The 14,180-nt window shown below is 48.4% G+C and overlaps 1 protein-coding gene across 2 annotated transcripts in view; it reads right to left on the reverse strand.

Annotated features, from left to right (window-relative positions):
• Positions 1-14,180, reverse strand: part of M6PR (mannose-6-phosphate receptor, cation dependent) — a 32,671-nt gene that overhangs the window by 14,270 nt on the left and 4,221 nt on the right. For both annotated transcript variants that reach the window (XM_063962095.1, XM_063962094.1), the window contains exon 3: positions 13,786-13,958. In XM_063962095.1, coding sequence (XP_063818165.1) covers positions 13,786-13,958 — 173 coding nt within the window. The remainder of the gene's footprint in view (positions 1-13,785; positions 13,959-14,180) is intronic.

The following is a 14,180-nucleotide window of genomic DNA, read 5'->3' on the forward strand; positions in this document are numbered from 1 at the left end:
CTGAGGAAAATGGCGCTGACTCCTCTGTGAGGGCTAAGCTCCGCCCCCTCCCAGCGCGCTTAAGCCCGCTCAATTATATAAATATATAATACCCTAAAAACTAGCTGGGGACCCTATATGCAGGGGGTAACCCCCTGTATAACTTACTTTTTGTCCCAACGCAGCCCAGGGCGCCCCCCCTGCACCCACGGAAGCCGTTGGGGTTGAAGACACCCGGTGTCCGGGTATGCTCCCCCGCCCGGGATCCTTTTATAAATGCCGCCCAGGGCGCTCCCCCCCAGCGCCCTGCAGGCCGATGGGGAGCGGGAGCAGAGAGCGCAGCGTTACCGCTCCCTCCCGTTCGCGGCGCACTGGCGGGGTGGGCACCAAAGTATGTCCCCCTGCCAGTGAAGTACAGAATTTATGCTATATGCTGCCCAGGGCGCTCCCCTACCCCCAGCACCCTGCAGGTGATGGTAAGCGCGGGAGCAGGGAGTCAGCACTACCGCTGTCTCTCCCCCCTCCAGCACCCTGGCGGGGTGAACATACGCTGTGCCCAGGCACCGTAATATGTCCCCCGACAGCATTGTAGACCGTCAGCAACATGCCCCCAGGGCGCTCCCCCCCAGCGCCCTGCCAGAGACGTTGGTGTGTGGGAGCCTGGAGCACAGCCCTACCGCTGCTGTTACCTCCGTCACTGAAGTCTTCTTTTCTTCCAATACTCACCCGGCTTCTTTCTTCCGGCTTTTGTGAGGGGATTGACGTTGTGGCTCCGGGAACAAGCAGCTAGGCGCACCAAGTGATCGAACCCTCTGGAGCTAATGGTGTCCAGTAGCCGAGAAGCAGAGCCTTTAAACTAAGAAGAAGAAGTAGGTCTGCTTCTCTCCCCTCACTCCCACGATGCAGGGAGCCTGTAGCCAGCAGGTCTGCCTGAAAATAAAAAACCTAAAAGTCTTTCAGAGAAACTCAGGAGAGCTCCCCTAGTGTGTGACCCATCACTCCTGGGCACAAAGTCTAACTGAGATCTGGAGGAGGGGCATAGAGGGAGGAGCCAGCTCACACCCAGTTTAAGGCTTTATAGTGTGCCCAAGCTCCTGCGGATCCGTCTATACCCCATGGTCCTTTTGGAGTTCCCAGCATCCTCTAGGACGTATGAGAAACTTTATTTTAATTTGTTCTAAACACAGTGGCCGGTCAGCTAAACACTGCACATTGTATTCTACCTCCATGGTTCATAAAATGCCAGTTCTGTGGTGCACTGCGCCTAAGTCGATTGACAGGTGACAGCTGGATCTCAGGAAAGCCAATGCAATCAGGAAGGGGTGTGTGGGGAGTCGGGTACGGCGACCTCTTTGGTATATAGACTGTAAGCCTGGAAGCAGGCCCTCTGACCTCTTTGTCTGTTACTACCCAGTCTTATTTTTTATTACCGTTTTGCTCCCAATTGTAAGGCACAAAGGAATATAGGGGCACTATTCGTATTATTTATTAACGGTTACTTACATGGTGCAGCATATTTCATTGAGCCTTACAATTTGGAACAAAACAAGAATATACAAGACTGGGTAAAAACAGACAGACTGATGGAGGGCCCTGCTCACAAGCTTACAATCTTTAGGGAAATAGTCACATACTACATATCGCTCCAGCGACACTGCAGAGGTACTGTATTATCCAGTCACACTGCAATGTTGGCCTAAGGTCAGCTGGGTGTGAAAGTAATGAAAGAGAACATATGCGAGGTTGTGTGTGGACTGTATAGAGAGGAAGTAATTAGACTGGATACCTTATGGAGGTCAGGTTGGGAGATGTTTGGAGATAAGCGAAGAGATGTACGTTGGTGTAGTTTGGTTAGTAGCCTTATGTTTAAGTAAAAAAAAAAATATTATACTGAATTCAGTAGAATATAGGTAACTAATGGAGAAACTGACCGAGCGGAGCAGCAGAAAAAATAAGATTTTACTTACCGATAAATCTATTTCTCGTAGTCCGTAGTGGATGCTGGGACTCCGTAAGGACCATGGGGAATAGCGGCTCCGCAGGAGACAGGGCACAAAATAAAAGCTTGAGATATCAGGTGGTGTGCACTGGCTCCTCCCCCTATGACCCTCCTCCAAGCCAGTTAGGATACTGTGCCCGGACGAGCGTACATAATAAGGAAGGATATTGAATCCCGGGTAAGACTCATACCAGCCACACCAATCACACCGTACAACTCGTGATCTGAACCCAGTTAACAGTATGATAAATTTAAAGGAGCCTCTGAAAAGATGGCTCAACAATAATAACCCGAATTTTTTGTAACAATAACTATATACAAGTATTGCAGACAATCCGCACTAGGGATGGGCGCCCAGCATCCACTACGGACTACGAGAAATAGATTTATCGGTAAGTAAAATCTTATTTTCTCTAACGTCCTAAGTGGATGCTGGGACTCCGTAAGGACCATGGGGATTATACCAAAGCTCCCAAACGGGCGGGAGAGTGCGGATGACTCTGCAGCACCGAATGAGAGAACTCCAGGTCCTCCTCAGCCAGGGTATCAAATTTGTAGAATTTAGCAAACGTGTTTGCCCCTGACCAAGTAGCTGCTCGGCAAAGTAGTAAAGCCGAGACCCCTCGGGCAGCCGCCCAAGATGAGCCCACTTTCCTTGTGGAATGGGCTTTTACTGATTTTGGCTGTGGCAATCCTGCCACGGAATGTGCAAGCTGAATTGTACTACAAATCCAACGAGCAATCGTCTGCTTTGAAGCAGGAGCACCCAGCTTGTTGGGTGCATACAGGATAAACAGCGAGTCAGTTTTCCTGACTCCAGCCGTCCTGGAAACATATATTTTCAAGGCCCTGACAACGTCCAGCAACTTAGAGTCCTCTAAGTCCCTAGTAGCCGCAGGTACCACAATAGGTTGGTTCATGTGAAATGCAGAAACCACCTTAGGTAGAAATTGAGGACGAGTCCTCAATTCCGCCCTGTCAGAATGAAAATTTAGGTAAGGGCTTTTACATGATAAAGCCGCCAATTCTGACACACGCCTAGCTGAAGCCAAGGCCAACAGCATCGACACCTTCCACGTGAGATATTTTAAATCTACCGTAGACAATGGTTCAAACCAGTGTGATTTTAGAAATCTCAACACAACATTGAGATCCCAAGGTGCCACAAAAGGAGGCTGTATGTGCAGCACCCCTTTCACAAATGTCTGAACTTCAGGTACTGAAGCCAGTTCTTTCTGGAAGAATATCGACAGGGCCGAAATTTGAACCTTAATGGACCCTAATTTTAGGCCCATAGACAGTCCTGTTTGCAGGAAATGCAAGAAACGACCCAGTTGAAATTCCTGTGTAGGGGCCTTCTTGGCCTCACACCACGCAACATATTTACGCCAAATGCGGTGATAATGTTTTGCAGTTACTTCCTTTCTGGCTTTTACCAGAGTAGGGATGACTTCTTCTGGAATGCCCTTGTCCTTCAGGATCCGGCGTTCAACCGCCATGCCGTCAAACGCAGCCGCGGTAAGTCTTGGAACAGACAAGGCCCCTGCAGTAGCAGGTCCTGTCTTAGAGGTAGAGGCCACGGTTCGTCCGTGAGCATCTCTTGAAGTTCCGGGTGCCAAGACCTTCTTGGCCAATCCGGAACCACGAGTATAGTTCTAACTCCTCTCCTTCTTATGATTCTCAATACTTTCGGTATGAGGGGCAGAGGAGGGAATACATACACTGACTGGTACACCCACGGCGTTACCAGAGCGTCCACTGCTATTGCCTGAGGGTCCCTTGACCTGGCGCAATATCTGTCCAGTTTTTTGTTTAGACGTGACGCCATCATGTCCACCTTTTGTCTTTCCCAACGGTTTACAATTTGGTGGAAGACTTCTGGGTGAAGTCCCCACTCTCCCGGGTGAAGGTCGTGTCTGCTGAGGAAGTCTGCTTCCCAGTTGTCCACTCCCGGAATGAACACTGCTGACAGTGCTATCACATGATTTTCCGCCCAGCGAAGAATCCTTGCAGTTTCTGCCATTGCCCTCCTGCTTCTCGTGCCGCCCTGTCTGTTTATGTGGGCGACTGACGTGATGTTGTCCGACTGGATCAACACCGCCTGACCCTGAAGCAGAGGTTTTGCTTGAATTAAGGCATTGTAAATGGCCCTTAGTTCTAGAATGTTTATATGAAGAGATGTTTCCATGCTTGACCACAAGCCCTGGAAATTCCTTCCCTGTGTGACTGCTCCCCAGCCTCTCAGGCTGGCATCCGTGGTTACCAGGATCCAATCCTGAATGCCAAATCTGCGGCCCTCTAGTAGATGAGCCCTCTGAAGCCACCACAGGAGAGACACCCTTGTCCTTGGCGACAGGGTTATCCGTTGATGCATCTGAAGATGCGATCCGGACCATTTTCCCAGTAGATCCCACTGAAAAGTTCTTGCATGGAATCTTCCGAATGGAATCGCTTCGTAAGAAGCCACCATTTTTCCCAGGACCCTTGTGCACTGATGCACTGAGACCTGTCCTGGTTTTAGGAGGTTCCTGACTAGCTCGGATAACTCCCTGGCCTTCTCCTCTGGGAGAAACACCTTCTTCTGGACTGTGTCCAGAATCATTCCTAAGAACAGTAGACGTGTCGTTGGAATCAGCTGCGATTTTGGAATATTTAGAATCCATCCGTGCTGACTTAGCACTACCTGAGATAGTGCCACTCCGACTTCTAACTGTTCCTTGGTTCTTGCCCTTATCAGGAGATCGTCCAAGTAAGGGATAATTAAGATGCCTTTTCTTCGTAGAAGAATCATCATTTCGGCCATTACCTTGGTAAAGACCCGAGGCGCCGTGGACAATCCAAACGGCAGCGTCTGAAACTGATAATGACAGTTTTGTACTACAAACCTGAGGTACCCTTGGTGAGAAGGATATATTGGGACGTAGAGATAAGCATCCTTGATGTCCAGCGACACCATATAGTCCCCCTCTTCCAGGTTCGCTATCACCGCTCTGAGTGACTCCATCTTGAATTTGAACCTTTTTATGTAAGTGTTCAAAGATTTTAGATTTAATATTGGTCTCACCGAGCCGTCCGGCTTCGGTACCACAAATAGTGTGGAATAATACCCCTTCCCCTGTTGTAAGAGGGGTACCTTGATTATCACCTGCTGGGAGTACAGCTTGTGAATGGCTTCCAGAACTGCCTCCCTGTCGGAGGGAGACTTTGGTAAAGCAGACTTCAGGAACCGATGAGGAGGAAACGCCTCGAATTCCAGTTTGTACCCCTGTGATACTACCTGTAGAATCCAGGGATCCACTTGCGAGTGAGCCCACTGCACGTTGAAATTCTTGAGACGGGCCCCCACCGTGTCTGAGTCTGCTTGTAAAGCCCCAGCGTCATGCTGAAGACTTGGCAGAAGCAGGGGAGGGCTTCTGCTCCTGGTGCTGCCTTTTTCCTCTTCCTCTGCCCTTGGGCAGAAAAGAGTGACCTTTTGCTCGCTTGTACTTATGGGAACGAAAGGACTGAGTTTGAAAAGACTGTGTCTTTTTCTGTTGATGTGAAGTAACCTGGGGTAAAAAGGTGGATTTTCCAGCCGTTGCCGTGGCCACCAGGTCTGTTAGACCAGCCCCAAATAACTCCTCCCCCTTATACGGCAATACTTCCATGTGCCGTTTGGAATCTGCGTCCCCTGACCACTGTCTGGTCCATAATGCTCTTCTGGCAGAGATGGACATTGCGCTTACTCTTGATGCCAGGGTACAAATATCCCTCTGCGCATCACGCATATATAGCAATGCATCCTTTAAATGTTCTATAGTTAACAGAATATTGTCCCTATCCAGGGTATCAATATTCTCAGTCAGGGAATCCGCCCATGCGACTCCAGCACTGCACATCCAGGCTGATGCGATTGCTGGTCGCAGTATAACACCAGTATGTGTGTATATACTTTTCAGGATATTTTCCAGCCTCCTATCAGCTGGTTCTTTGAGGGTGGCCGTATCAGGGGACGGTAACGCTACTTGTTTAGATAAACGTGTGAGCGCCTTATCTACCCTAGGGGGTGTTTCCCACCGTGCCCTAACCTCTGGCGGGAAAGGGTATAGTGCTAATAACTTATTAGAAATTAGCTGTTTTTTATCGGGGGAAACCCACGCTTTATCACACACCTCATTTATTTCCTCAGACTCAGGAAAAACTATTGGCAGTTTTTTCACACCCCACATAATACCCGCCTTTGAGGTATTTGTAGTGTCAGAAAGGTTCAATGCCTCTTTCATTGCCGTGATCATGTAACGTGTGGCCCTACTGGACATTACGTTTGTCTCGTCACCGTCGACACTAGATTCAGTATCTGTATCTGGATCCGTGTCGACCCACTGAGGTAGCGGCCGTTTTAGGGCCCCTGAGGGTGTCTGAGACGCCTGAACAGGCACTAATTGATTTGCCGGCTTTCTCATGTCGTCAACAGTTTTTTGTAAATTGCTGACATTATCACTTAATTGCTTAAACACAATCATCCAGTCAGGTGTCGACTCCCTAGGGGGTGACATCACTAACACAGGCAACTGCTCCGCCTCCACCTCATTTTCCTCCTCATACATGTCGACACACGCGTACCGACACACAGCACACACACCGGGAATGCTCTGATAGAGGACAGGACCCTACTTAGCCCTTTGGAGAGACAGAGGGAGAGTCTGCCAGCACACACCCAGCGCTATATATATACAGGGATAACCTTATATAAGTGTTAATCCCTTATAGCTGCTGTTAATCTAGTTATTTGCTGCCAAAATGCCCCCCCTTCTCTTTTTTACCCTGAATCAGATGCAGTACTGCAGGGGAGAATCAGGGAGCCGTCCTTCCAGCGGAGCTGTGAGGGAATAATGGCGCCAGTGTGCTGAGGAGATAGGCCCCGCCCCTTCACGACGTCCTTAACTCCCGCTTTTTTGTGTAAAATGGCAGGGGAAAAAATACATCCATATAGCCCTGGAGCTATATGTGATGTATTCCTTTTGCCAGCTAAGGTATATGTGTGTTATATTGCGTCTCAGGGCGCTCCCCCCCAGCGCCCTGCACCCTCAGTGACCGGAGTGTGAAGTGTGCTGAGAGCAATGGCGCACAGCTGCGGTGCTGTGCGCTACCTTAGTCTTGAAGACAGGATGTCTTCTGCCGCCGCTTTCACCGGACCTTCGTCTCTTCTGGCTCTGTAAGGGGGACGGCGGCGCGGCTCCGGTGACCCATCCAGGCTGAACCTGTGATCGTCCCTCTGGAGCTAACGTCCAGTAGCCTAAGAAGCCCAATCCACTCTGCACTCAGGTGAGTTCGCTTCTTCTCCCCTTAGTCCCACGATGCAGTGAGCCTGTTGCCAGCAGGACTCACTGAAAATAAAAAAACCTAACTAAACTTTTATTCTAAGCAGCTCTGGAGAGCTACCTAGTTTGCACCCTTCTCGGCCGGGCACAAAAATCTAACTGGCTTGGAGGAGGGTCATAGGGGGAGGAGCCAGTGCACACCACCTGATATCTCAAGCTTTTATTTTGTGCCCTGTCTCCTGCGGAGCCGCTATTCCCCATGGTCCTTACGGAGTCCCAGCATCCACTTAGGACGTTAGAGAAAATAAGAATTTACTTACCGATAATTCTATTTCTCGGAGTCCGTAGTGGATGCTGGGGTTCCTGAAAGGACCATGGGGAATAGCGGCTCCGCAGGAGACAGGGCACAAAAAAGTAAAGCTTTTACCAGATCAGGTGGTGTGCACTGGCTCCTCCCCCTATGACCCTCCTCCAGACTCCAGTTAGGTACTGTGCCCGGACGAGCGTACACAATAAGGGAGGCAATTTGAATCCCGGGTAAGACTCATACCAGCCACACCAATCACACCGTACAACTTGTGATCTAAACCCAGTTAACAGTATGATAACAGAAAGAGCCTCTTAAAGATGGCTCCTTAACAATATAACCCGAATTTGTTAACAATAACTATGTACAGTATTGCAGATAATCCGCACTTGGGATGGGCGCCCAGCATCCACTACGGACTCCGAGAAATAGAATTATCGGTAAGTAAATTCTTATTTTCTCTATCGTCCTAAGTGGATGCTGGGGTTCCTGAAAGGACCATGGGGATTATACCAAAGCTCCCAAACGGGCGGGAGAGTGCGGATGACTCTGCAGCACCGAATGAGAGAATTCCAAGTCCTCTTTTGCCAGGGTATCAAATTTGTAGAATTTTACAAACGTGTTTTCCCCCGACCACGTAGCTGCTCGACAGAATTGTAATGCCGAGACCCCTCGGGCAGCCGCCCAAGATGAGCCCACCTTCCTTGTGGAATGGGCCTTAACAGATTTAGGCTGTGGCAGGCCTGCCACAGAATGAGCAAGTTGAATTGTGTTACAAATCCAACGAGCAATCGTCTGCTTAGAAGCAGGGGCACCCAACTTGTTGGGTGCATATAGTATCAACAGCGAGTCAGATTTTCTGACTTCAGCCGTCCTTGAAATGTATATTTTTAAGGCTCTGACAACGTCCAACAACTTGGAGTCCTCCAAGTCGCCAGTGGCCGCAGGCACCACAATAGGTTGGTTCAGGTGAAACGCTGATACCACCTTAGGGAGAAAATGCGGACGAGTCCTCAGTTCTGCCCTATCCGAATGGAAGATTAGATAAGGGCTTTTATAAGATAAAGCCGCCAATTTAGATACTCTCCTGGCGGAAGCCAGGGCCAGTAACATAGTCACTTTCCATGTGAGATATTTAAAATCCACCTTTTTCAATGGTTCAAACCAATGGGATTTGAGGAAATCTAAAACTACATTTAGATCCCACGGTGCCACCGGAGGCACCACAGGAGGCTGTATATGCAGTACTCCTTTAACAAAAGTCTGTACCTCAGGAACTGAGGCCAATTCTTTTTGGAAGAATATTGACAGGGCCGAAATTTGAACCTTAATAGATCTCAATTTGAGACCCATAGACAATCCTGATTGTAGGAAATGTAGGAAACGACCCAGTTGAAATTCCTCCGTCGGAACACTCCGATCCTCGCACCACGCGACATATTTTCGCCAAATGCGGTGATAATGTTTCGCGGTGACTTCCTTCCTTGCCTTAATCAAGGTAGGAATGACTTCTTCTGGAATGCCTTTCCCTTTTAGGATCTGGCGTTCAACCGCCATGCCGTCAAACGCAGCCGCGGTAAGTCTTGAAAGAGACAGGGACCCTGTTGTAGCAGGTCCCTTCTCAGAAGTAGAGGGCACGGGTCGTCCGTGACCAACTCTTGAAGTTCCGGGTACCAAGTCCTTCTTGGCCAATCCGGAGCCACTAGTATTGTTCTTACTCCTCCTCACCGTATAATCTTCAATACCTTTGGTATGAGAGGCAGAGGAGGAAACACATATACTGATTTGTACACCCAAGGTGTTACCAGTGCGTCCACAGCTATTGCCTGTGGATCTCTTGACCTGGCGCAATACTTGTCCAGTTTCTTGTTGAGGCGAGACGCCATCATGTCTACCATTGGTCTTTCCCAACAGTTTATTAGCATGTGGAAGACTTCTGGATGAAGACCCCCCTCTCCCGGGTGAATATCGTGTCTGCTGAGGAAGTCTGCTTCCCAGTTGTCCACGCCCGGGAAGAACACTGCTGACAGTGCTATTACGTGATTCTCCGCCCAGCGAAGAATCTTGGCAGCTTCTGCCATTGCACTCCTGCTTCTTGTGCCGCCCTGTCTGTTTACATGGGCGACCGCCGTGATGTTGTCCGACTGAATCAACACCGGTTTTCCTTGCAGGAGTGGTTCCGCCTGGCTTAGAGCATCTTAGATTGCTCTTAGTACCAGAATGTTTATGTGAAGAGACTTTTCCAGGTTCGTCCATACCCCCTGGAAGTTTCTTCCTTGTGTGACTGCTCCCCAACCTCTCAGGCTGGCGTCCGTGGTCACCAGGATCAAATCCTGTATGCCGAATCTGCGGCCCTCCAATAGATGAGCCTTTTGCAACCACCACAGAAGATATACCCTTGTCCTTGGCGACAGGGTTATTCGCAGGTGCATCTGAGGATGCGACCCTGACCATTTGTCCAACAGATCCCTTTGGAAAATTCTTGCATGGAATCTGCCGAATGGAATTGCTTCGTAAAAAGCCACCATTTTTCCCAGGACTCTTGTGCATTGATGTACAGACACCTTTCCTGGTTTTAGGAGGTTCCTGACAGGTCGGATAACTCCTTGGCTTTTTCCTCGGGAAGAAAAACCTTTTTCTGAACCGTGTCCAGAATCATCCCTAGGAACAGCAGACGTATCGTCGGAAAACAGCTGCGATTCTTGGAATATTTAGAATCCAGTCGTGCCGTCGAAGAACTACTTTAGATAGTGCTCTTCCGACCTCCAACTGTTCTCTGGAACTTGCCCTTTTTAGGTGCAAGTAAGGGATAATTTAGATGCCTTTTTTCTTTGAAGAAACATCTTTTCGGCCATTACCTTGGTAAAAAGGCCCGGGGTGCCGTGGATAATTCAAACGGCATCGTCTGAAACTGATATTGACAGTTCTGTACCACGAACCAGAGGTACCCTTGATGAGAAGGACAAAATTTGGACATGGAGGTAATCCTTGATGTCCAGGGACACCATATAGTCCCCTTTTTTCCGGTTCGCTATCACTGCTCTGAGTGACTTTATCTCGATTTGAACCTTTTATGTAAGTGTTCAAAACATTTTAGATTTAGACTATGTGTCACCAAGCCGTCTGGCTTCAGTACCACAATATAGTGTGGAAAAATAATACCCTTTTCCTTGTCGTAGGAGGGGTACTTTGATTATCACCTGCTGGATATACAGCTTGTGAATTGTTTCCAATGCTGCCTCCCTGTCGGAGGGAGCCGTTGGTAAAGCAGACTTCAGGAACCTGCGAGGAGAAGATGTCTCGACTCTCCAATCTTTACCCCTGGGATAATACTCGTACGATCTAGGGGTCAACTTGCGAGTGATCCCACTGCGCCCTGAGACTCTTGAGACTACCCCCCCACCTTGAGTCCGCTTGCACGGCCCCAGCGTCATGCTGAGGACTTGGCAGACGCGGTGGAGGGCTTCTTTTCCTGGGAAAGGGCTGCCTGCTGCAGTCTACTTCCCTTACCTCTATGTCTGGGCAGATATGACTGGCCTTTTGCCTGCATGCCCTCATGGGAAAGGAAAGATTGAGGCTGAAAAGACGGTGTCTTTTTTAGCTGAGATGTAACTTGGGGTAAAAAAGGTTGGATTTCCCAGCTGTTGCTGTGGTCCCCAGGTCCGATGGACCGACCCCCAAATAACTCCTTCCCTTTATACAGCAATACTTCCATCTGCCGTATGGGATCTGTATCACCTGACCACTGTCGTGTCCCTGACATCTTCTGGGAGATATGGACAACGCACTTATCTTGATGCCAGAGAGCAAATATCCCTCTGTGCATCTCACATACATATATATAGAATGCATCCTATTAAATGCTCTACATGAATAAAATATTTTCAGTCAGGGAATCCGACCAAGCCAACCCAGCACTGCATCTCCAGGCTGATGGCGATCGCTGGTCGCAGTATAACCACCGTATGTGTGTATATACTTTTTAGGATATTTTTCCAGCTTCCTATCAGCTGGCTCCTTGAGGGCGGCCGTATCTGGAGACGGTAACGCCACTTGATAAGCGTGTGAGCGCCTTATCACCCTAAGGGGTGTTTCCCAACGTACCCTAATTTCTGGCGGGAAAGGGTATAACGCCAATATTTGCTATCGGGGTAACCCTACGCATCATCACACACTTCATTTTATTTTATCTGATTCAGGAAAAACTACAGGTAGTTTTTTTTTTTTTTTTTACTCCCACATAATACCCTTTCTTGTGGTACTTGTAGTATCAGAAACACGTAACACCTCCTTCATTGCCCTTAACGTGTGGCCCTAATGAGAAATACGTTTGTTTATTCACCGTCGACACTGTATTCAGTGTCCGTGTCTGTGTCTGTGTCGACCGACTGAGGTAAATGGGCGTTTTTAAAACCCCTGACGGTGTTTCTGAGACGCCTGGACCGGTCCTAATAGATTGTCGGCCGTCTCATGTCGTCAACCGACCTTGCAGCGTGTTGACATTCTCACGTAATTCTCTAAATAAGCCATCCATTCCGGTGTCGACTCCCTAGAGAGTGACATCACCATTACAGGCAATTTCTCCGCCTCCTCACCAACATCGTCCTCATACATGTCGACACACACGTACCGACACACAGCACACACACCGGGAATGCTCTGACAGAGGACAGGACCCACTAGCCCTTTGGGGAGACAGAGGGAGAGTCTGCCAGCACACACCAAAAACGCTATAATTATATAGGGACAACCTTATATAAGTGTTTCTCCCTTATAGCATCTTTTATATATATACAATATCGCCAAAATCAGTGCCCCCCCTCTCTGTTTTAACCCTGTTTCTGTAGTGCAGTGCAGGGGAGAGCCTGGGAGCCTTCTCTCCAGCTTTTCTGTGAGAGAAAATGGCGCTGTGTGCTGAGGAGATAGGCCCCGCCCCTTTTACGGCGGGCTCGTCTCCCGCTATTTTTGAAGTTAGGCAGGGGTTAAATATCTCCATATAGCCTCTGTGGGCTATATGTGAGGTATTTTTTGCCTCTAATAAGGTTTTTATTTGCCTCTCAGAGCGCCCCCCCCAGCGCTCTGCACCCTCAGTGACTGTTGTGTGAAGTGTGCTGAGAGGAAAATGGCGCACAGCTGCAGTGCTGTGCGCTACCTTTATGAAGACTCAGGAGTCTTCAGCCGCCGATTTTGGACCTCTTCTCTCTTCAGCGTCTGCAAGGGGGCCGGCGGCGCGGCTCCGGTGACCATCCAGGCTGTACCTGTGATCGTCCCTCTGGAGCTAGTGTCCAGTAGCCAAGCAGCAAATCCACTCTGCACGCAGGTGAGTTCACTACTTCTCCCCTAAGTCCCTCGTTGCAGTGATCCTGTTGCCAGCAGGACTCACTGTAAAGTAAAAAACCTAAGCTAAACTTTCTCTAAGCAGCTCTTTAGGAGAGCCACCTAGATTGCACCCTTCTCGTTCGGGCACAAAATCTAACTGGAGTCTGGAGGAGGGTCATAGGGGGAGGAGCCAGTGCACACCACCTGATCTGGTAAAAGCTTTACTTTTTTGTGCCCTGTCTCCTGCGGAGCCGCTATTCCCCATGGTCCTTTCAGGAACCCCAGCATCCACTTAGGACGATAGAGAAATAATAATTTTGCAAGGAAAATCGGCTTCGCAGCTGCAGTCAAAATAGTTTGTTGTGGTGAGAGTCTGATTTTGGGAAAGACTAGTGAGGAGACTATTGCAGTAATCCATCAGGAAATAAGGAGTGCATGAATGAGAGTTTTTGCAATGTCTTATGTAGGAAACGGGGCAGATTCGGATATGTTTTTTTAGATACATGCAACGGGCTCTGGAAACCAACTGAATGTGGGGAACACAGGACAGTGCAGACAAGGATGATACCAAGGCAGCAAGCTAGAGATGTAGGATTGATTGTCACTCTACCGGTGCCTAAATAGATTGTGCTCTTATTCTGCAATGTACAAACACAATAAACATCCTCTTAAAGCAAAAAACATCAGATTTATAAACATAGCCCAAGCTTAGCATTATATTATTCTTTTAGGAATAATTATCAATACGGTTTAAGTCAATTTAAATAGAGATCTGAACTTCCAGGAGCAGACAGGCTGTCATATTGCTTCATTACAGTATTACGGTACTGTGCAGTAAATCTTTACACATTATGAGATCCACTGAGACAATTAAGTCTTACTTCCATTAATGATGTGGGTGTCATTGATCCGGCCAATCACAGTGGTCTCTGGGGAGCCAGCTTTGGTCTGCACTAGCCCTTCATTGGAGCTTTTACTGCTATTATCGACCCGTCCACAAACTTCAAACGTATAAGTAAAAGTATCTTTGTCTAACTGAACAGTGGTCTGAAACCTAAAAAAAAAGAAAAAAAGAAAAAAAAAGGGAATTAGACATCTCTGCATTTCAACACAAAATACATATCACCCCAGTCATTTGTATACCCGTGTCCTAGTTACATCAATCAATAAATCTAGGTCACTGAACCTTGCTTGGATTTAATTATTATGTTCCCCTAACACATTTATGTAGCTATCGTAGGGACAGTATAGAGTGGTGCATCTATTATAGTGTGAT

Source organism: Pseudophryne corroboree, chromosome 3 (assembly GCF_028390025.1).
Source record: "Pseudophryne corroboree isolate aPseCor3 chromosome 3, aPseCor3.hap2, whole genome shotgun sequence".
Taxonomy (NCBI): Eukaryota; Metazoa; Chordata; class Amphibia; order Anura; family Myobatrachidae; genus Pseudophryne; species Pseudophryne corroboree.